The 21,629-nt window shown below is 44.1% G+C and overlaps 1 protein-coding gene across 4 annotated transcripts in view; it reads left to right on the top strand.

Moving 5' to 3' along the window:
- The window catches only part of A2ML1 (alpha-2-macroglobulin like 1), a 50,487-nt gene that overhangs the window by 14,117 nt on the left and 14,741 nt on the right, over positions 1-21,629 (top strand). For 2 of the 4 annotated variants that reach the window (XM_012175472.4, XM_012175471.3), the window contains exons 11-26: positions 239-406; positions 2,318-2,542; positions 4,959-5,019; positions 5,545-5,690; positions 6,363-6,512; positions 7,583-7,777; positions 9,284-9,377; positions 9,782-9,908; positions 10,849-11,077; positions 11,621-11,747; positions 13,552-13,673; positions 14,628-14,679; positions 15,045-15,128; positions 18,211-18,387; positions 18,552-18,633; positions 19,406-19,562. In XM_012175472.4, coding sequence (XP_012030862.2) covers positions 239-406; positions 2,318-2,542; positions 4,959-5,019; positions 5,545-5,690; positions 6,363-6,512; positions 7,583-7,777; positions 9,284-9,377; positions 9,782-9,908; positions 10,849-11,077; positions 11,621-11,747; positions 13,552-13,673; positions 14,628-14,679; positions 15,045-15,128; positions 18,211-18,387; positions 18,552-18,633; positions 19,406-19,562 — 2,196 coding nt within the window. Of the gene's footprint in view, positions 1-238; positions 407-2,317; positions 2,543-4,958; positions 5,020-5,544; positions 5,691-6,362; positions 6,513-7,582; positions 7,778-9,283; positions 9,378-9,778; positions 9,909-10,848; positions 11,078-11,620; positions 11,748-13,551; positions 13,674-14,627; positions 14,680-15,044; positions 15,129-18,210; positions 18,388-18,551; positions 18,634-19,405; positions 19,563-21,629 lie in introns of all 4 variants that reach the window. The other 2 variants (XM_004006891.4, XM_012175470.3) reach the window with 1 other exon arrangement.

Raw genomic sequence — 21,629 nt, 5'->3', positions numbered from 1 at the left:
TTTCTCCTTCTCTGTCTGACTGACCTTACTCAGTGTGACAATATCCAGGTCCATCCTATGTGTGGCAAGTCTATCTCTGCTCCAGGTCAAGCTACTTCTGTGTGTTTCTCAGTTCCTCGTAGAGCCTCATTTCCGACTCTCCACATCACGTTTGCCTTTCTCTGGACTCTTTCCTGAGATGTCTCCGTAGAATTTTGAATGTATTCCAAACCTGACTCTAGTGACCTTCACCCCTCAGATAAGAGTGAAGGGCCACGATGGCTCCCTCCTCAAGCATCATCCAGTGTATCTGGTGATTCCTGGAGAAAATGGAAACGTCAACCAGATCCTAACTACTGACAACAATGGCCTCGCTGCCTTCAATCTAGACACGGCTAATTGGAACGGGAAAAGCATTTCTCTGGAGGTAAGCACTGGGAGTTCCCCTTTCCAGCACAGAAGACCATCTGAAGGAAAACTTCAGAAAGTCCTTGTTTCTCTTTCTGCTCTCCCAGTAAGTCCATCACCTCACTTACTCACCAGTTCTGCCCTCCCTGTGACAGAAAGTTTTTCTTAGACACCACCATTTTTAATTCTCATCAAATAAATGACCCTTCAAATAAAAAAAATTGCTATTTCTATTAATTCATTTTATAACTTAACTGCCTCTCTATCTGGTTCTCTATTTGAAATCAGGTTTAGTTCAGTTCAGTTGCTCAGTCGTGTCCGACTCTTTGCGACCCCATGAATCACAGCATGCCAGGCCTCCCTGTCCATCACCAACTCCTAGAGTTCACTCAGATTCACGTCCATCGAGCCAGTCATGCCATCCAGCCATCTCATCCTCTGCTGTCCCCTTCTCCTCCTGCCCCCAATCCCTCCCAGCATCAGAGTCTTTTCCAATGAGTCAACTCTTCACATGTCAAATTAGGGAAGAAAAAATGTTTCAGAATCATCTTCTTCCTCTCACTCCCCCTTTCCTTCTTATTACTCATAAAACAGCAAAGAGAATTCTAGATTTTGCACAACTTGGAAGGTTATTTGTACCAGTTATCAATTGCTGCTTCACAAACAACTGCAGGGTAATTCCCTGGCTTTCCCATGGTTAGGATGTGCTTTCACTGCTGAGGGTGACGGGTTCAATCCCTGATCGGGGAACTAAGAAACCAAAACAAAAAAACAAACTACAAAACTTCAGTGTTACACAACAGGAAGTATTTACTGGTCTTGTATCTGGGTAATCTGATGGCAGCTCTGCCCATCTTCGTGGAGTTCCTTATGTCTGTGGACCAGTTGACTGTAGGCTTGCACTCCACATGTCTCATGATCTGCTGAGACAGTCCAGGTATACCAATGGTTCAGTGGGTAAAGAGTCCACCTGCAATGCAGAAGACACAGGGGATGTAGGTTCGATCTCTGGGTCAGGAAGATTCCCCTGGAGGAGGATATAGCAGCCCACTTCAGTATTCTTGCCTGAAAAATCCCATGGACAGAGAAGCCTGGCGGGCTACAGTCCACAAGGTCTTAAAGAGTCGGACACAACTGAGTAATTAAGCACATACCCATTCTCATGGCAGTGAAGAGATGCAAAAGACATACAAAGACTTTTCTGAGCCTCTAGTTAGCTCACATATTTGAATATCCATTCCCCAAAACAAGTCACCTGGTGGGTCCACAGTTAGACCAAAAGAGTCTATGATTCCTTGGTAGAGGATGTTGCTATGGGGAAGGAGGAAGAACTATAGCCCATAAGCAAATACGTACTATTTCTGTTGTGACTAATTTGCCTATTTCTGTACTCTAGGCATCACTCAATCACTCCTCTTAGAAACGATTATTGTCAGTCTTTTTTTGTATGTGTGATTGTTTGGCACGTGGGATCTAGTTCCCTGACCGGGGATCAAACCCATGCCCCCTGCATTGGAGGCATGAAGTCTTAACCACTGGACCACCAGGGTAGCCTGATATTGATTGATTGATTGCTTTTCAGTCTTATTATCCTCTGTATCTAGTTTTCTTAGATTTGAGATACATTCTTCAATCTCTTAGTCAAACTTGTCTCTCCTTTGCATCAGTGTGTGAAGGTATATCACCGACAGTTTTCTATTACCTGACAGCTATCATTCAGCTCTTACTTTACACCCTGACATACCACAATGTTGCTTCAAGTAACCACTGTTATGGAGTCCTCAGACATTCTTGGTTGGACCTCTAGCGAAATATCTACATGCCACTCTTAGGCAGTACCTATTTGAGAATCACAACAGCCCTACCGGGTTGATATAGTTGGGGTACAAGCCTTTAAAGGTCTTTTTTTCGCTCTCTCTCTCTTTCTCAGGGCAGGTTCCAATTGGAAGAAACATATGATCCAAAACAAGAGCCTCGTTACTACCAAAATGCCTACTTGCATCTGCAGCCTTTCTACAACACGACTCGCAGCTTCCTTGGCATCCGTCGATCAAGTGGCATCTTGGAATGTGGCCGGCCCCAGGAAGTGCTGGTGGATTACTACATCCATCCGGCTGATGCAAACCCTGACCAGGATATCACCTTCTCCTACTATGTGAGACTGGGAGACGGGGGCTGGAAGGAAAGGGAATAAGGACAGTGAGTCAGAGCAAGTGAACAGACTGGATAGAGATATAAGACAGGACTTCCTTGGTGGTCCAGTGGTTAAGACTGCTCTGCCAGTGCAGGGAGTGCAGGTTCAGTCCCTGGGTGGGGAACTAAGATCCCACAGGCTGTGAAGTACAACCAAAAGAGTTTTGTAGAAAACTGTAATGCAAGCCATATAGGTAATTTCTAAATCTTTATTTGCCACATTAAAAAATTAAAATAATGGGGATAACTAACTTTTAAAGGATATTTTATCTAGCCCAACATATGATCATTTCCACATGAAATCAACATTAAAAATTATCAATAAATATTTTACATTTTTTTGTTTCAACCGTGTAGCAAAGTATGCATTAGAAATTCAGAGTATGTATTTTATATTTAAAGGAGTTTGGACAAGTCACATTTCAAGGGCTCCAGGAGTTATATGTGCCCAGTGGCTACCGTGTTGATATAGGTATAGAAGATGGGAGGACATGGGTAATAAGGAGATTTTGAACAGGAGTCCAGGGAAATAATGTGTGAGGAAATAATACTAGGAATTAATGAGAAAATGTTGCGGACACGGGCTGAAAGGGAGCAGGGTGGGTCGGTGGGAGGGAGACTGAGGAGAGGATGGGGACTCAGAATAAATTTCTGTATGTTTCATTGGTCAGTGTTTTAAAATAGATAATATAGGGTTAACTTTGATAGCAACTTTCTGGAGAAATGTGATTACAACTTGTAGTCTGAAAAAAAATGTATAAAGACAAGCAGTTTGGTGCCTTGCCTGGTGGTCCAGTGGTTAAGAATCTGAGCTTCCACTGCAAGGGGCATGGGTTTGATCCCTGGTCAGGGAAGTAAGATCCTACATGCCCTGCTGTGTGGCCAAAAAAACCCCCGAAAAAACCAAAAAGAAAAACCAAGACTAACAGTTTTACTGGTCACCATGAGTCTAATTCCTCAGGAAGTCCTCAAGAACTGGACTCATGTGAACCTCGGGTTTGATGGTCCAGAGTTTTTTTATTCCTTTATCACCTTCTTAAAGCCTCTGAGAGATTTTCTCCCCCTAAATCATTTCAGTGTCTCCATCAATCTAAAACAATCATCCAAATAACAGAATGAGGAGGGGTGGGTGGGAAATAATAAGGTAGAGTTATAATATATGTACTGAGTTCAGGACAGAAGTGTGGGAGGCTTACGAGAAAAGTGGAATTGGAGCAGATCAGTGCAGACTTGACTGAAGCCTGAGGAGCTGGCCTACTTAGAAACCATTGCACTGAGTTCATTTTCAAGGGAGAGTGAACAGGAAGGGAGAGAGAAAAAGAGATTTCTTGCCAGAGAGTCAAATGTCAGAGGACTCAAGACAGTTCAAGATGCATTCATTTCCACTGACTTCTTTAAAAATTTTTTAATTTATGTATAGTTGATCTACAATGTTGTGTTACTTTCAGGTATTTAATTACACACACACACATATATGTATATATATTCTTTTTCAGATTCTTTTCCTTTGGAGGTTATTACAGAGTATCGAGTAGAGTTCCCTATGCTATACAGTAGGTCCTTGTTGGTTATTTATTTTATATATAGTAGTGTGCATATATTAATCCCAAATTCCCAATTTATCCCCACCCCCCCCACCTTTAACTTCCACTGAATTTTGAATTGAGTGATAATTTTTTTTAAGTTGTAAAAACAGAAACAGACTCACAGAAAGCGGGAACAGACTTGTAGTTGCCAAGGGGGAAGAGACTTGTTGGAGGGATAGATTGGGTGTTTGGGATTAGCAGATCCAAACTATCATATGTAGAACGGATAGAAAACAAGGTCCTATTGTATCGTACAGGGAACTATATCCAATCTCCTGGGATAAACCATAATGGAAAAGAATATTAAAAAAAGAATGTATATATGTGTATAACTGAGTCACTTGGCTGTCCAGCAGAGATTGGCACAACATTATAAATCAACTATACTTCAGTAGAAAAAAATGTTTTTTAAAAAGGTTGTAAGGATGGATTTTAGTGGACATTATGTTACAAGGATCATAAAAGAATAAAACCTAGAGATCTTCAAGAAATGGTGTCAGCTATCTGTTGTGAAGAATGGTTTCTGTTCTGTCTGGTTCCAAAGCCATGGTGGCCTGTGTCTCCTTCCACCCACCCCCTGGTTCTTTGCAGACCCCCAACTGGAGGAAGAGTCATCAGAACTCTGGGTACCATCAGACATATGACAAGCTGAAGGATGCTCCACAAAGTACTTACCTGGACTCCTGAACTATGAAAGAAGCCTCTCCTTACAGAGAGGTGTAAGCATTGGACTAAGGCTGAACTCCTCTAACTTCTATGTTGTTGATGGTTTTTATTTTTTCTCTTCTTTAGTTAATAGGGAAAGGAAATTTGGAGATGGAGGGGCAGAAACACCTGAAGTCCAGGATGCAAGGTGACTGTTCATGAATCTCTTGGAAGACTTAAACTTTAAATTTCCAGTTGAATTGGTTTATAATGCTTTTCAGATCTCCTTTGTGGTAGTTTCCTTCTACTTTTTGTATATTCATTCTGTTAATTTTTGAGAGTTTGATATTGAAACACCAACTGAAAATCTTCATTTATCTGCTTAAAAATAATTGTAATATATAGTGGAACTACATGTAACTTTGTTCTGTGTTTTCCAAGTCTCCTGTAAATTTACATTACATTGTAATGTAAAATTGTTTTTACATTGATTCAACAAACAAAAAAGACAGAAAAAAGAAGAGAGACAAGAAAAAACTTTAAACTTCTAGGAAACAGTTCTTATACTAGAAGCAAGAGCAGGAATAGCAAGAACAGAACAATAACCACAGATCGGAAAAATGAGAAACAATTTGCCCATGGTTGGCTCAGGGAGAAGTGCAGACACAGGGTTGGATGTCACTGGTAGGTGAGCATGTACTCTCATGCCTGAATATCCCCTCTTCTCTTTCAGGACTGAAAGGCTCCTTCTCTCTCCCACTGGTCTTCAACTCCAGATTAGCCCCTGATCCTTCCCTGGTGGTCTATGCCATTTTTCCCAGTGGAGGTGTCATAGCGGACAAAACCCAGTTCTCTGTGGAGATGTGCTTTGACAATCAGGTAAAATGGCAGTTAAGGCGGGTGAAGGAAAGGTCTGGGCAGAGAGAGGGAGCTTGTGTGTCCTGGGGGTGGAGGGAGATAAGGCAGGGCCACTGGGAAAGGCAGGGGAGAACGTTGAAGCTGGATGTCATGTTCTGTATCTTTAGCATGGTTTGTTGAACTGTCTCTCCTGCTTCTTTTAAAAGGTCATGCTGGGAAGTCACATGTTCTGTGGACCTATTCCATAAATTCCCTTTCTACTTTGCATCTTTTGAACTTTCTGTATTATTTTACTGTGCTGCTTACTTTTTCCAACCGTATCACAAGACACTGCTTCTAAAGGGCAAGGCTTTACAAAGAAAAATCAGTATAAAAGTGAAGGACTTGGGGGAATTCTCTGGCAGTCCAGTGGCTGAGACTTCATCTTCCAATGCTGGGAGTTTGGGTCAAGGAGTTAAAATCCCATATTCTTTGTGGCCAAAAAACCAAAATATTAAACAGAAGCAATATTGTAACAAATTCAATAAAGACTTTAAAAATGATCTGGATCAAAAAAAAAAAAAAAGACAAAGCGACTCTAAAAAAAAAGTGAAGGAGTGGGCTAGGGACCGTACTTAGGGCATATGTCTGATGACTGTTTCTCCTCCTCTCCAGCCTGACCTGATCCCCGTGTTGCCCTTTTCTCTTCCCCAGGTTTCCCTTGACTTCTCACCTTCCCAGCAGCTTCCAGGAGCAGATGTGGACCTCCAGCTGCGGGCAGCCCCTGGGTCCCTGTGTGCAGTCCGGGCCGTGGATGAGAGTGTCTTGCTGCTTAGACCAGAGAGCGAACTGAGCAATCGTTCGGTGAGTGGCCTGCTGACATGGCAAGAGGGGGTCGACAGAGAAGATAGTCTAGCTGCATCAGGATAAAACATGGATTCCAGGGAGCAGGAAAGAGAGTCTCAGGGAAACAGTGGAGGCAAAGTTGGTGTGGACATGAAGGTAGAAATGATGATATGGGAAATTCCTAGAAATCCAGTGTTTAGCACTCAGGGCTTTCACTGCTAGGTCCCAGGTTCAATCCCTGGTCAGGGAACTAAGATCCTGCAAGCTACTTGGCATGCCCGAGCCCCAAAAAACATGATATGAGAAGGGCATGGTTAATATGATCATAGGGATCAGGAAAGATGAAATAGAAGATAAAGATCAGATTATGAGAAAAGATGAACTAGAGGAAGGGGCTTAGGATGGAAGAAACTAAAAGACGCTTACTCCTTGGAAGAAAAGTTATGACCAAACTAGATAGTATATTCAAAAGCAGAGACATTACTTTGCCGACTAAGGTCCATCTAGTCAAGGCTATGGTTTTTCCTGTGGTCATGTATGGATGTGAGAGTTGGACTGTGAAGAAGGCTGAGCACCGAAGAATTGATGCTTTTGAACTGTGGTGTTGGAGAAGACTCTTGAGAGTCTCTTGGACTGCAAGGAGATCCAGCCAGTCCATTCTGAAGGAGACTAACCCTGGGATTTCTTTGGAAGGAATGATGCTAAAGCTGAAACTCCAGTAACTTTGGCTACCTCATGCGAAGAGTTGATTCATTGGAAAAGACTCTGATGCTGGGAGGGATTGGGGGCAGGAGGAGAAGGGGACGACCCAGGATGAGATGGCTGGATGGCATTACTGACGCGATGGACGTGAGTCTGAGTGAACTCCGGGAGCTGGTGATGGACAGGGAGGCCTGGCGTGCTGCGATTCATGGGGTCGCAAAGAGTCAGACACGACTGAGCAACTGAACTGAACTGAACTGAACTGAGGACAAAGAATACAAAGATAGCAAACTGTGCCCACAGAAGCTGAGAGAAGTGATTTCACTGTGTCAATATTTCATTTGCTTAAGAGAAAAAGATTAATTTTCTTTACTGTCTTTTCTCAGGTCTATGGGATGTTCCCATTCTGGTACAATCACTACCCTTATCAGGTGGCTGAATACGACGAGTGTCCAGGGTTTGATCACTGGAACGTTCCGCAGCCCCTTATTAAGCCCGCGCTTGAGGAGCGTTGGAACAACCATCTTGGCGTGTGGAGGCCTCGGCTCTCTGAAAAAATAGACGTTTTCAGTTTTTTCCAGGTCAATGTTCTTACCCATTTTGTTCTCATAGAAACAATGTTGGTGGGAGGGGGAAAGGAAAGTCCATATCGACAAAAGCATGTGGGCTTAGGTGGGCACTGACAGGGGCAAAATCTTGAAAGAAACTTCTGGTGGGCAAGGAGCCTCTCTTGGTTCTTATGCTTGAAGAAGTTTCCCACATGTGAGGCTATACACCTATCCTCTCTCTGGGGTCTGCAAACATTGACTTTCATGGGATCAGTATAGAAGGAAAAAAAACAAAACCAAAAACAAAACCACAAGGTAAGGTAGACCAGAAGTCTCCTACTATTACAAAAGATTTTACATTTATTTTATCAGCAAAGTTTTGGGATGCTTTGGCCCATGTCTGGCCATTGGTTCTCTGAGGTCAGGAAGCACGTCTTGTTCAATCTTTTCGTTCTCTCTAATACTTTATCCTTCAATATATTTTTGAGCCTGATCCACTCAATATATTTTTATTGAATTGATCAAGTTGATATGGTCTCTGCCCTCAGAAAATTCATTTCAAATCAAATAATAAGGATACAGTGACTAATATTCGGAAGAAGTATTAAACATATTGAACAATGAAGTACGTGGAATACTACTATTTAGCCAAAAAAAGAATGAAATCTTGTCACTTGCAACAAGCTGGATGGACCTTGAGGGCATTATGCTAAGTGAAATAAGTCAGATGGAGAAAGACAAACCTTGTATGATCTCACTTATACGTGGTATTTAAAAGCAACAGTTAACAACCGACCCATAGATACAGAAAAGAGACTGTAGTTGCCAGAGATGGGCGATAGGGGGCGGGCAAAATGGGTAAATGTGGTCAGAAGGTGCAAGCTTCCAGTTGTGAAATAAACGAGTCTTGGGAATGTAATGTACAGCATAGTGACTATAGCTAGTGATACTGTATCTTGTTGTTTAGTTGTTGTTTAGTCCAACTCTTTTGCGACCCCATGGACTGTAGCCTGCCAGGCTCTTCTGTCATGGGATTTCCCAGGCAAGAATGCTAAAGTGGGGTGTCTTCCTGACCCAGGGATCAAACTTGAGGCTCCTGCATTGCAGGTGGATTCTTTACTTCTGAGCCCCTGGAGAAGCCCAATGATATTGGGCTTGAAAGTTGCTAAGAGAATAGATCTTAAAAGTCCTCATCACAAGAAAATAATTTTTTTTAATTATATATGGTAATGGATGTTAACTAGACTTATTGTGATGATCATTCTGCAAAAACGTATGCATATGTGTGTATATACACATGCATAATACATGCATATATACATATATAAATACAATGAAATAAGTTTCACTGAGAGACTTTCATACTGACTCGAATAGAAGTGAACCAGTCTTGGTGGCTGAGTATAGGTCCCACAATTAATAGGCAAAGAATGTGTTGGTTCAATCCTTTGAGGGTGAAATTTCTAGGCAGTAGCCCTTGTAGTAAGGGAAAGGACCCCCTCTAACACTTCATTCTCTGGTCCCTTTGGTGCCTATCAGAATGTGGGCCTGAAAATACTGTCCAATGCCAAAATCAAGAGGCCAATAGATTGCAGTCACCAGAATTTAAGACACAGAGTTACGATAGCTGAAGGTAAGCTGCCTCTGATTCACTGAAATATTTAGAATCACTTAGAATCACGGAACTCTGAAAGCTCCCTCTTTGCCTCCTCTTCTTGCCCTGAGCCTCTAGCCAGGATGATAATGGATTGTGGGTTATAGATGCAGGCAGTTTCCCCAAGGATTTCACTCTCTTTCTACGGGGTGGGCTTTTGAAGCCTGAAGTTCTTATCTATTCATTCTCTGGCCAAACATCCCCACCTGTCACTTTCCCCAGTAGCTTTGTGACCAGTTAGTTCCTCAGTGGTCCTTCCTCCTCATCTATGACTTGCATTTTCTCCGCTTCCCTCTGAATGTCTTGCTAGTAGTCCCTCTACTTTGACTTATTGTGTGACTTAAGTCTTCTGCTTTTTCCCTTATTCCTTGTCTCCTTAGCAGTGAATGATGTTAGTCCAACGGCTCTCAAGCTAACTCCATCAGTTCGGCTGGAAGAGGTTCGCCAGCTGGAATCTCAGGTTCGCCAGTACTTTCCAGAGACTTGGCTGTGGGATCTGTTTCCTGTTGGGTAAGTGATACCTCAAAGGTATAACAAGATTATATATATACAGTGTGGAGTCAGGAGAGAACCCAGACTCAGATAATTTTTTAAAATTAATTAATTTGACTGTACTGGGTCTTAGTTATGGTATGTGGGCCCTTTAGTTGCAACATGTGGGATCTAGTTCCCTGACCAGGGATCAAACCCAAACTACCTGCATTGCGAGCTAGACTCTTAGCCACTGGACCACCAGGGAAATCTCAGACTCAGATAATTTCTAATGAACCTAAGTCTCAAGGCAGAGAATAGCAAGGAAAGATAAGAAAGCCTTCTTAAGTGAACAATGCAACGAAATGGAGAAAAGTAATAGAATGGGAAAGACTAGAGATCTTTTCAAGAATACTGGAGATACCAAGGAAACATTTCACGCAAAGATGGGCACAATAAAGGACAGAAAGAGCAAGGACCTAACAGAAGCAGAAAAGATTAAGCAGAGGTGGCAAGAATAAACAGAAGTCTCAAGCCAAGAAGGTTTAATGGAAATATGAGAATGTTTTTCTTTCCCTGGATTCTTAAACAAGTGTATACAATCATTCAAAACAAATCCACACATCTTCACATTTGCACAGTGCAGACAGGGCAGGGCCACACCAACAGAAAGGCACATCTTGATGTTAGTTTAGTTTGTGTTCACTCCTTTCCTGCTTGTCCTGACAAACCATAAGGATGCGTATTCTCACAGATTCGGAGGGCACTGGGCTATCTTACAGATATGTTTACACACATACCGCCTCCCCCAATCCTCAGACACACGCTTTTCCCATACTTGTACAGCCTCACTTGAAGACTCACAGTCTTGAGATTCACTTAGGCCTCCAGTCCAGTTGCTTTCCCCCACCATGCACAAGAGCAGCAAAATAGTCACCTCTGTAGGCGAATTTGTAGCTGAGTTCTTGTGTCCTCGCAGCTACTCAGGACAGGAGTCTGTCCACATCACCATTCCTGACACCATCACCACGTGGAAGGCCATGACTTTCTGCACCTCCCAGTCCAAGGGTTTTGGCCTCTCACCCACTGTTGGAGTGACTGCCTTCAAGCCGTTCTTTGTTGATCTGACGCTCCCTTACTCAGTGGTTCGTGGTGAATCCTTCCGTCTGACTGCCACCATCTTCAATTACCTGAAGAAGTGCATCAGGGTAAGAGCTGGGGATGTAGGAAGCAGGTATCAGCCCCTACACTGGAGGCATACCCATCTCCCCAGAGAAAAAGATGAGACATCAGTGTCTTGGCTCTCCCGTCTTCCTAACCTTCTGGGCATTGTCTGCTTTACTCATATCTTTTATTATTTTTAAAAACTTATTTTAGTTAATTGATTTATTTTGGCTGTGCTGGGTCTTTGTTGCCTCTTGGGCTCTCTCTGGGAGGCTTTCTCTAGCTGCTGTGAGTGGGGGCTACTCTTCACTGTGGTGCGTGAGCCTCCCATTGTGGTGGCCACTCTTGTTTCGGAGCACAGGCTCCCTGCGGGCTTTAGTAGTTGTAGCGCGTGGGCTCAGTGGTTGTGGCTCCTGGGCTCTAGAGCACAGGTTTGTGGTGCATGAGCTTAGTGGCCCCTCGGCATGTGGGATCTTCCCAGACTAGCGATCGAACTTGTATCTGCTGCATTGGCAGGCGGATTCTTAACTGCTGGACTACCAGAGAAGTCCTATTTATATCCTTTATCTTTCAAATATCCTCTTTAGGTTCAGACTAGCCTAGCTAAGTCAGAGGAGTACCGAGTGGAAAAGCAGACAGACCCTCAGGCCTCCACCTGTCTGTGTGCTGACGAAGCAAAATCCTATCACTGGAACATCACGGCTGTCAAACTGGGTAAGAGCAGGACGTGGCAGGTAGGCAAGGAGAGAACAGAGGTTAGGAATGCTACCCTTTCCTCTACTACATTTGCTTTGTTTTCTCCTTCCTCTCTGTATATTTGCCTCTATTTTTCTCCCTCTTAAGTCTAGGTTATAAATAAATGAGCAAATATTCTTTGATAGATGACTCCAAATTATTCACATCGGACTATTTCAAGTGTGAAAGGGCGAGCTTTTAAAATTTACACCAAGGACTTCCCTGGTGGTCCAGTGGGTAAGGCTCCACACTCCCAGTGACCAAGTTCAATCCCTGGTCAGGGAACTAGATCCCACATGCTGCAGCTAAGAGTTCACACGCCACAGCTAAGAAAATACCCCATGTGTCCTGCCTGTCACAACAAAGATCAAAGATCCCAGGTGCAGCAACTAAGACCCAGTACTACCAAACAAATAAATATTTTAAAAAATATATTTATGCCAGGACAAGGGATATAGTTTCATGTTACCAGTCAGACATTAACTATGGGCCAGGCATTGTCCTAATTGTGTAACATTAATTAACTCATTTAATCATCACAATTTGGGCTTCCCTCATGGGGCAGTGGTAAAGAATCAACCTGCCAGTTCAGGAGACACAAGAGACCCAAGTTCTATCGTTGGGTTAGGAAGCTCCCTTGGAGAAGGAAATGGCAACCCACTCTAGTATTCTTGCCTGAAAAATTCCATGGACAGAGGAGCCTGGTGGGCTATAGTCCATGGGATCCCAAAGAGTTGACTGGTCATGTGCACATGTGGGCACACACACACACACACACACACAATCATCACAATAATCCTTTCAGATGTCATTTGCTCTCAGATTAAATCCTTGCAACTCAAATTGTGATCTTTGGGTGAATTAGTGATCTACTGCTGCTTAACAAATTACCCTAAAATTTAGCAGCCTTAAAGAATGTTTATTATCACAGTTTCCATAGGTCAGTGATTGGTATGGTTTAGCTGAGTGCCTCTTGCCCACGGTCTCTCATGAAGTTCAGCCAGGGTTGTGTTCTCCTCCAAAGATTTGCCCAGGAGAGAACTTACATCTAGGGTCATTCCAGAGCCTCTGATCCTCATGGGCTGTTAGACTGAAGGCTGCAGTTCTTGGCCTCAGGTGTTGGTTGGTGGGCTCCCTCTGTTTCCTAACCCATGGCTCTTCCCACTGGACCGCCTCCTGACATGACAACTGGCTTCGTCCACAGTGAGTGGCTCAAGGGGAAAAGGGAACTCAAGACAGAGCTGCAGTCCTTTTTTGGCTGTGCTGGATCTTCATTGCAGCTTGCGGACTAAGTTGCTCTGTAGCATGTGGGAACTGAATTCTCCAACCAGGGATCGAACCCACGTCTCCTGCGCTGGAAGGTGGATTCGCAATCACTGGATCACCAAGGAAGTCCCTGCAGTCTTTTTTTAACCAATCTCAGAAGTGACATCTCACTGCTTCTGCTCTATCCTCTTCTTTAGAAGTGAATCACTAAATTCATTCCACAAGCAAGGGGAGAAGATGACAGAGCAGTGTAAATATCAGGGCAGGGGTTGTCAGGGCCCCTTAGAGGCCGCCTACCACACTAGACCAGCATCAGTGACTCCTGGAAGCTTCTTGGAACTGCAGACTGTGGGCCACACCCCAGATCCACTGATGCAGAGCTCTTATTGTAACAAGCCAGAGCCACAGGTGACTTGCATGCATCAAGTTTAAGAAGCAACAGTCTAGTGGGGAAGAGACCTCACTGGTACCTGTGCCAGTGGGGCCAATATCTTCCTTTCTCCCTCTTTCTTCTCAGGTCATGTAAACTTCACTATCAGCACAAAGATTCTGAACAGCAATGAACTCTGTGGGGGCCAGAAGGCGTTTGTTCCCCTAGAGGGTGGGAGTGACACACTCATCAAACCAGTTCTGGTCAAGGTGAGTTTTCTGCAGGTCTAGCTTCAGAGGCAAAGGCAGCTACGAAGCCAGGGATGTTCAGCATGTGTCTGACCACATCAGTGAGTCTGTTGCAGCATTCTAAGTCCAGCTGCCATCAGGTAGCTCACCTTTATCCTTCCCTGAGCCGTTTCTGCTCTTAAATACTTGCTAAACCCACACCGATGGCCTATGAAAGTGTCTAATACAGTACCTGCACTTTTTTTTTTTTTTAAGAAAGAAATGGAAAATTTTATTCAAGCCAGATTTGAGGATTATACCCTGGGAAGAGCTTCTCAGAAAGCCCTGAGAACTGTGCTGCACTTTGGAAGTCAGGGCACAGTTGCATGACTTTTCTTTGAGACAGAAGACTGTATATCAAATGATACATTATTGACAATCTACATAATCTGGATATAAGGGTCATCATAGCAGGTCATGTGACCCCTTATAAGATTAAGAAGGAATGTTATCTTTTTTTAAAAAAAATTGGAGTATAATTGCTTTACAACGTTGTTAGTTTCTGCTGTACAGCAACACGAATCGGCTGTATGTATACCATCCCCTCCTTCCGACTCCTCCCTCCCACCCCTCTGATACTTGGTACTTTGGAGACACTCAATGAATGTTAGTTTCTCCTATGAAAATCCCTATGTCAGCATTAGCTGCGTCACATCACCATGAATTCCATTGCCCGTCCTGTCTCCTAGAAGTGTCCCAAACTTGTCTTTAGCTCTAGCCCAGAAAGAATCTTACTGAGAGGCCCCTCCCTGGGTTGAAAAGGAGTCCTTCTGAATGTCAAAGAGAAGCTCTCTTCCCTCCAGTTGTGAGCGAAGCCCTCGGGGTGCAAGCAGGGCCTCTTTTTCCCGTTTCCCTTCCCTTTCCTATCCCTCCAGGGCCACCTGCCCTGATGCTCATCTAGTTATTCTCACCCATCCTTGTCTCTTTTCCTGTCAGCCGGAAGGAGTCCTTGTGGAGAAGACACACAGCTCACTGCTGTGCCCAAGAGGTGGGTGAACACAGAGAGGGGTTGATGTGAGAATTCCCTTAGCAACAGATTTTCTTAGGCAAAAGGAGGAATCTACAGGACAAGGAAAAAATAGGAGAGTCTAGGGGTGCCATTCCCAGGGGAGCCAACTAGCAGAGAGGCAGGCAAAGAAGAGAAATCATACAGTACATTATGGTGCTGGCTGGAATTTATTTTTAGCAAAGACTGCTATGAATAGTAATAAAAAAAAAAAATCTACCTCCAACCCACAGAAAGCAGTGGTTACGGAAAATCCTGGGTGATGGCAAGGTTTCCTATGGTTTGGGCTCGGGAAGCGCCGCTGCTTCCTCCTTTCTAGTGTTTTACCCTTTCTCTGCCCCTCACAGGAAAAGTGGCTTCAGAATCCATCTCCCTGGAGGTCCCTGAGGATGTTGTTCCTGATTCAGCCAAGGCTTATGTCACTGTTCTGGGTAAGCAACCAGAGATTCTTAGCTCAAAAAGGAAAAAGTGGGGCCAGCAGCTCTCAAGGTGTGGTGTGAGTTGAAGCCTATGGACCTACCTGAAGGAAGGTGTGGAGGGCTAGAAGAGACAAAGGAAGAAGAGCTTATCTTACAAACTGAGCGCATACAGCCTGTGCAGTGTGGATGGGATTATACAGACATATGCCCAGTTAAAACCAGAAATGAGGGACTGTCCCAGCGGTCCAGTGGTTAAGACAACCTGCCTCCACTGCAGGGGGCTTGGGTTTGATCCCTGCCCAGGGAACTAAGATCCCACATGCCATAAGCCAGGACCCAAGAAACAGAGAAACAAAGACAAAAAACAGAAAAGAGACTGCGAAGAGGAAGTTAAAGCTCATTAAGTTTTATATGTATTTAGGTTTAGGTCTATAAATTGAGTACAGGGGAGACAAAATGTTTGTGGTAACCATTTAAGAATAAGAACTTTATCCATTTGAATATAATTTTGGAAAGATTCAACCATGTTTAAAAGGGCATGCCACTTCGTTGGGCAAGGAGAGGGAGCAAATAGGAAAACATGAGCTTGAAAATTGTAAAATTGTATCAAACTGGTTTAGGATCTCAGTTATGCCACTTAATAGCCATGTGACTTTGGATAAGTTAGTGAAGGATTTTGGTCCCTCTTTTCCCTTCTGTAAGACAGGGACAATAACCTACCTCTCAGGATTGGTATAAAGATTAAATATAATATAATATCAAGTTCCCGGCACAGTATCTAGCATATAGTCAAAGGCTATATGTGTTATTCTTTCTTTACTCTTACCCCCTTCCCTGATCCCTTCCAGGTTAAAATGTCCATTTTTTTCTGCGTTTGATTCTAGTATAGCACTCAGCATCCTGAATTACAACTCACTATCTTTCTGTGTCTTCCACACTGCATCGAGGACTCCTCGAGGATAAGGGTCCTGTCTATTTATTTACTTAAATTTTTTTATTATTTATTTTTTGGCTGCCCTGGATCCTCATTCCTGCACGAGCTTTCTCTTACTGTCTAAGTGTGCACAGGCTTCTCAGTGTGGTGGGTTCTCTTGTTGCGGAGTACGGGCTCTAGGCTGCCCGGGCTTCAGTAGTTGTGGTGCATGGTCTTAGCTGCCCCGTGGCATGTGGAATCTTCCCATATCAGGGGGATCGATTCCACACATTGGAAGGTGGATTCTTTTTTTTTTCAAGTGGAGATTAATTGCTTTACAACATTGTGTTGGTTTCTGCCATACAAAATGTGAATCAGTCATAACTAGGCATATGTCTCCTCCTTCTTAAACCTCCCTCCCGTCCCCTACCCCATCCTACTGCTCTAGATTGTCAGAGCACTGCTTGAGCAGCCTGTGTTATAAATCACCTTCCCACTAGCTCTCTGTTTTACATATGGTAATGTATATGCTTCAGTGGCAGGCGGATTCTTAACCACTGGACCACGGGGAAGTCCCAAAGGCCATGTCTTTTTCATTTTTGTTCTTGGAGCAGTTCTTGCAGTTGACATTCAGGACATATTTATACATTCAAATTGAGCTCAGTGACTGAAATGAAGATGTTCATGAATCACTTACATCAGGCTTCCTGGCTTGTGAAGTATATGGAGGGGTTGGGAAATTCAACGTGGAAAAGCGTGCCAGGAGGATGTGTCTGTCTGAGTGAGACGTGGTGATTCGAAAGGTGATGTAGTTATCTGCAGTGGAGGCACTTAGAGACTGAGACTAAGGATTGCAGGTTTTGTTACATCCCTCATCAGCGTTTTAAAGCCTTGTACTCCTTCAGGTGGCCTATGGACCTGTCTGTTTACTCTAGTACCTTGTACATACCTAATGTTATAGTACTATGTTATAATTGCTTATAATAAGTTAGAATAGTGATGTAGGGACTTCCCTGGTGGTCCAGCAGCCAAGACTCAGAGCTCCCAATGTAGGGGGCCCAAGTTTGATCCCTGGTCAGGGAACTAGAGCCCACATGCTGTAACTAACAGTTCAGATGCTGCAACTAAAGATCCTGAATGCTGCAACTGAGACCCAGAGCAGACAAATAAATAAGTAAATATTAATATTAAAAAAAAATTGTGGGACTTCCCTGGTGGTCCAGTGGGTAAGAATCCACCTTCAGTGCAGGGACAGTGAAACGTGAAAGTGAAAGTTGCTCAGTCATGTCTGACTCTTTGTGACCTCATGGACTATACAATCAGGCCAGAATCCTAGCGTGAGTAGCCTTTCCCTTCTCCACGGTATCTTCCCAACCCAGGGATGGAACCTAGGTCTCCTGCATTGTAGGCAGATTCTTTACCAGCTGAGCCACAAGGAAAGCCCAAGAATACTGGAGTGGGTAGCCTCTCCCGTCTCCAGGGGATCTTCCTGACCCAGGAATCGAACTGGGGTCTCCTGCATTGCAGGCGGATTCTTTACCAACTGAGCTATCAGGGAATTTGGGTTCAATCCCTGGTCAGGGAACTAAAATCCCACATGTCTCTGGGCAACTAAGCCCACATGCCACAACCAAAGCATAGCCAAAAAAAAAAAAAAAAGAAAGAAAGAAAGAAAGAAAGAAAGAAAGAAAGAAAGAAAGAAAGAAAGAAAGAAAGAAAGAAAGAAAGAAAGAAAGAAAGAAAGAAAGAAAAAGCCAAAACAAAAGAATTGCAGTGTATTGTAATTGCTTGCCCCACTGACTACGGGCACTTCGAGGTGGAGACTGTTGTACCTGGGGTCAAGAGTAATGACTCACAAAATGGTAAGTAACATGTGTTCTTTGGAGGGCTTCTCAAGTGGTGCTAGTGGTTAAGAACCCGTCTGCCAGTGCTGGAGACATAAGAGACGTGGGTTCCATCCTTGGGTAGATAAGATCCCCTAGAAGAGGGCATGGCAACCCACTCCAGTATTCTTGCCTGGAAAATCCCATGAACAGAGGAGCCTGGTGGGCTACAGTCCATGGGTTCTCAAAGAGTCAGACATGACTGAAGTGACTTGGCACACACGTATTCATTGAATGATAACTCTTCAGGGTCCCTGCTTCTCCCACCATCTTCTCTCCCTCTCCTTTTGGACCCCAGGAGACGTCATGGGCACAGCCCTGCAGAACCTGGACAACCTGGTGCAGATGCCAAGTGGCTGTGGGGAGCAGAACATGGTCTTGTTCGCGCCTATCATTTATGTCCTGCAGTACCTGGAGAAGACAGAGCTGCTGACGGAGGAAATCTGGTCTCGAGCAGTGGGCTTCCTGAAGCTGGGTGAGCTGGCTCACCCTTTCTTCCTAGACACTTGCTTTGGGGCCTATGGGTGGGTTATTAAGACACAGGGAATTTTGGTGTCTGAAGTGTCCCTCATCCTTGCAAGCCATGGGAGTGTTTTTTGAAGTTGTCACTCTCCTCTAAAACCACGTCTGGCTTCCCAGGGTACCAGAGGGAACTGATGTACAAACACAGAAATGGCTCCTACAGCGCCTTTGGGGAGCAAGATGGAAATGGAAACACATGGTAATGTTGCCCAATTCTCAGTGAGTTCTGCTCCCCAGAGAATAATTCCAGAACCCTTTGGAATTATTCCTCTACCCTCCCCTGCACCCCATTCTTGCTTTCTATCCTTTACTACTTAAACATAGTTTTTAAATTAATTTTATTTTTTTATTTATGGCCGTGTTGGGTTTTTGTTGCTCTGTGGGCTTTTTTTAGTTTCGGTGTGGGGTTTCTCTTGTGGCGTGTGGGTTTCTCTTGTGAAGCACAGGCTCCAGGTGTGGGCTCAGCAGTTGTGGTACATGGGCCTTAGTTGCACTGTGACATGTGGAATCTTCCCGGACCAGGGATGGAACCCGTGTCCCCTGCATTGGCAGGTGGATTCTTATCTGCTGTGCCACCAGGGAAGTCCTCCTCTACCACTTTAATACTATTTATTTCAGCTTCATGTATGGTCAGATCCTTTACCCTTCTCCCTCACCTTGTACCTACCAGTTTTTGTCCCCATGAAGGCCAAGTGAGACCTCCCTTTTCCAGGCTTCCTATGGCATTATGTTTTCTCAACTCCTCTTCTGGAACTACACACCAGAACAAACTGTAGAACTGTTGCACTCCCTGGAAGAAGAAATGGCAACCCACTCCAGTATTCTTGCCTGGAAAATCCCATGGACTGTGGAGCCTGGTGGGCTATAGTCCATGGGGTGGCAAAGAGTTGGACACAACTGAATTGACTTAACACATTGAACCCTCACCTAGAAATCTGCCTTAATGTACATTTCCCTCTTTACCCATATAGGCTGACAGCCTTTGTCACCAAATGCTTTGCCCAGGCTCAGCAATTCATCTTCATTGACGACAAGAACATCCAGGATGCTCTTGAGTGGATGGCAGGAAACCAGCTCTCCAGTGGCTGCTACGACAACGTGGGAAATCTCCTTCACACAGCTATGAAGGTGCGGCCTGCCCAGGGGCCTGGAGTCCCTGAGAAGAACTTGACAGAACTTGATTGCACAGAATCAAGAGAGTGCTGGCCCGGGGTTTGGTTTTTTAGGTCTCTGGCCTGGCTAAGGGGTGACCTTTGTCAATATTCTTAGCCAGTTTGAGCCTGAGCTTCCATGTCTGTGAAATGAGAATATGTACTAGGACATGGTTCTCAAAGTGCACTCCCCAGGTTCAGCAGTACCGGCACCACCTGAGAACTTGTTTGAAATGCTAATTCCAGCTCTCACCCCAGACCTAGTCAGAGGAACTCTGGGGAATGTGGGCCAGCATTTGTATTTTAACGTAGCCCTTTGGGTGATTCAAATACTTGCTAAAGTTTGAGGACCATTGGACTAGAAGGTCTCTGAGCATTTTACTAACTCCCTAAGTCTGAAGCAAAGCCATTTGCTCTGGTGGGGATTCCTAGGCAGCCCAATACCTCTTTTTTTTTTTTTTCTTTTAAAAATAATTTTTCTATTTAAAAAAAGTAATTATTTGTTTATTTTGGCTGGGCTGGATTTTTGCTGCAGCACAGGCTTAGTTGCCTCAGGGTATTTGGGATCTTAGTTACCCAACCAGGGATCAAACTCAAGTCCACTGCATTGGAAGACAGATACTTAACCACTGGACCACCAGGGAAGTCCCCAGCCCAGTTTTTATTGCAAGGGGGTCTACTCTCTGCCAGGCGCTATGTACTCCGTTTATTTGATGTTTAATGTTCTTGTTTAGTTGCTTAGTCGTGTCTGACTCTTTACGACCCCATGGACTGCAACCCTGCCAGGCTCCTCAATCCACGGGATTTCCCATGGGTTGTCATTTCCTTTTCTGGGGGATCTTTTTGACCCAGGAATCGAACCTGTGTCTCTTGCATCTCCTGTTTTGGCAGGCAGATTCTTTACCACTAAGCTATCTGGGAAGCCCATTTAATGTTTACAACAAATCAATACGCTGAGTCCTAGCATGGGGCTTCCCAGGTGGCTCAGTGGGTAATGAATCCACCTGTGATGCAGGAGATGTGAGTTTGATTCCCGGGTTGGGAAGATCCCCTGGAGAGCGTGGCAACCCACTCTAGTATTAGTGTCTAGAGAATCTCATGGACAGAGGAACCTGGTGGGGCATAGTCCATAGAGTCACAAAGTGTTGGACACGACTGAAGCAACTGAGCATGCACATACAAGTCCTGGCATACCATTTTTAATCCCATTTTACAGATGAAGAAACTAGGTGCGGGGGTTAAGTGAAGTGCCCAAGGTGATTGTGGGCACAGGACTGTCATTTGAACCCCAGCAGTTGGACTCCAGGGGCATTTCTCACCTCCATTCACTGCACTGCCTGACCCCTCCCAACACAGGGTGAGGTGCTGTGGTGTAAGCAGCTCTTGTTCAATTCAGAACAGACCCAGTGAAAGAAAGACTGAACCAACTTTCCTGAAGGAATCATTATTGCTATTCCAGGCCCTGGATTAAAAATCTTGAGTGTTGAAAACAAAAGCTGTGTATGATTCATTAGTATTCCTTACGCAAGGTCCTTGCAGTGTCCCCCATGTGTATAGTACAAGCCTGGATGTGACTAGAACAAGATTCCAGAGGTTTTTCCTCCTCCTGTCTTACCAGAGCTGGCCAGTCTGTCAAGAAACACATCATTTGTCTTGTCAAGTTTGGTGGTTTGGTCCTTAGTGGGAGCTCTGGACTTTAACTCCTTGGGCTCAAATCCCAGCCCTTCAGCTTATTAGTTGTATATTCTTGAACAAACTATTTCACCTTTTTAAGTGTTTGTTCTTTTATCTATTGAGCAAAGATCATAATTTAGATTACATATTTTTTAAAGAAAAAACCAATATTCTGTGAAAGTCATTAATCAAGGACAGGTGTCACCTAATGTCTCCTGGAAAAGAGGCTGAGCTTTGTGCCACTTGAGGGGAACATTCATCTGGGGAGGCTCAGATTCAGTAAAAACCTGAGAATAAGAAATTCTCAGATTCTTCTTATCCCCTGCTTCCTTCTTCTTTTTTTTTTTAAATCTGTTATGCTTCCTAACCC

Source organism: Ovis aries, chromosome 3 (genome assembly GCF_016772045.2).
Source record: "Ovis aries strain OAR_USU_Benz2616 breed Rambouillet chromosome 3, ARS-UI_Ramb_v3.0, whole genome shotgun sequence".
In the NCBI taxonomy this organism is placed as follows: Eukaryota; Metazoa; Chordata; class Mammalia; order Artiodactyla; family Bovidae; genus Ovis; species Ovis aries.
Note: the sequence above shows the minus strand (reverse complement) of the source record. Positions and strands in the feature narration are given on the sequence as shown.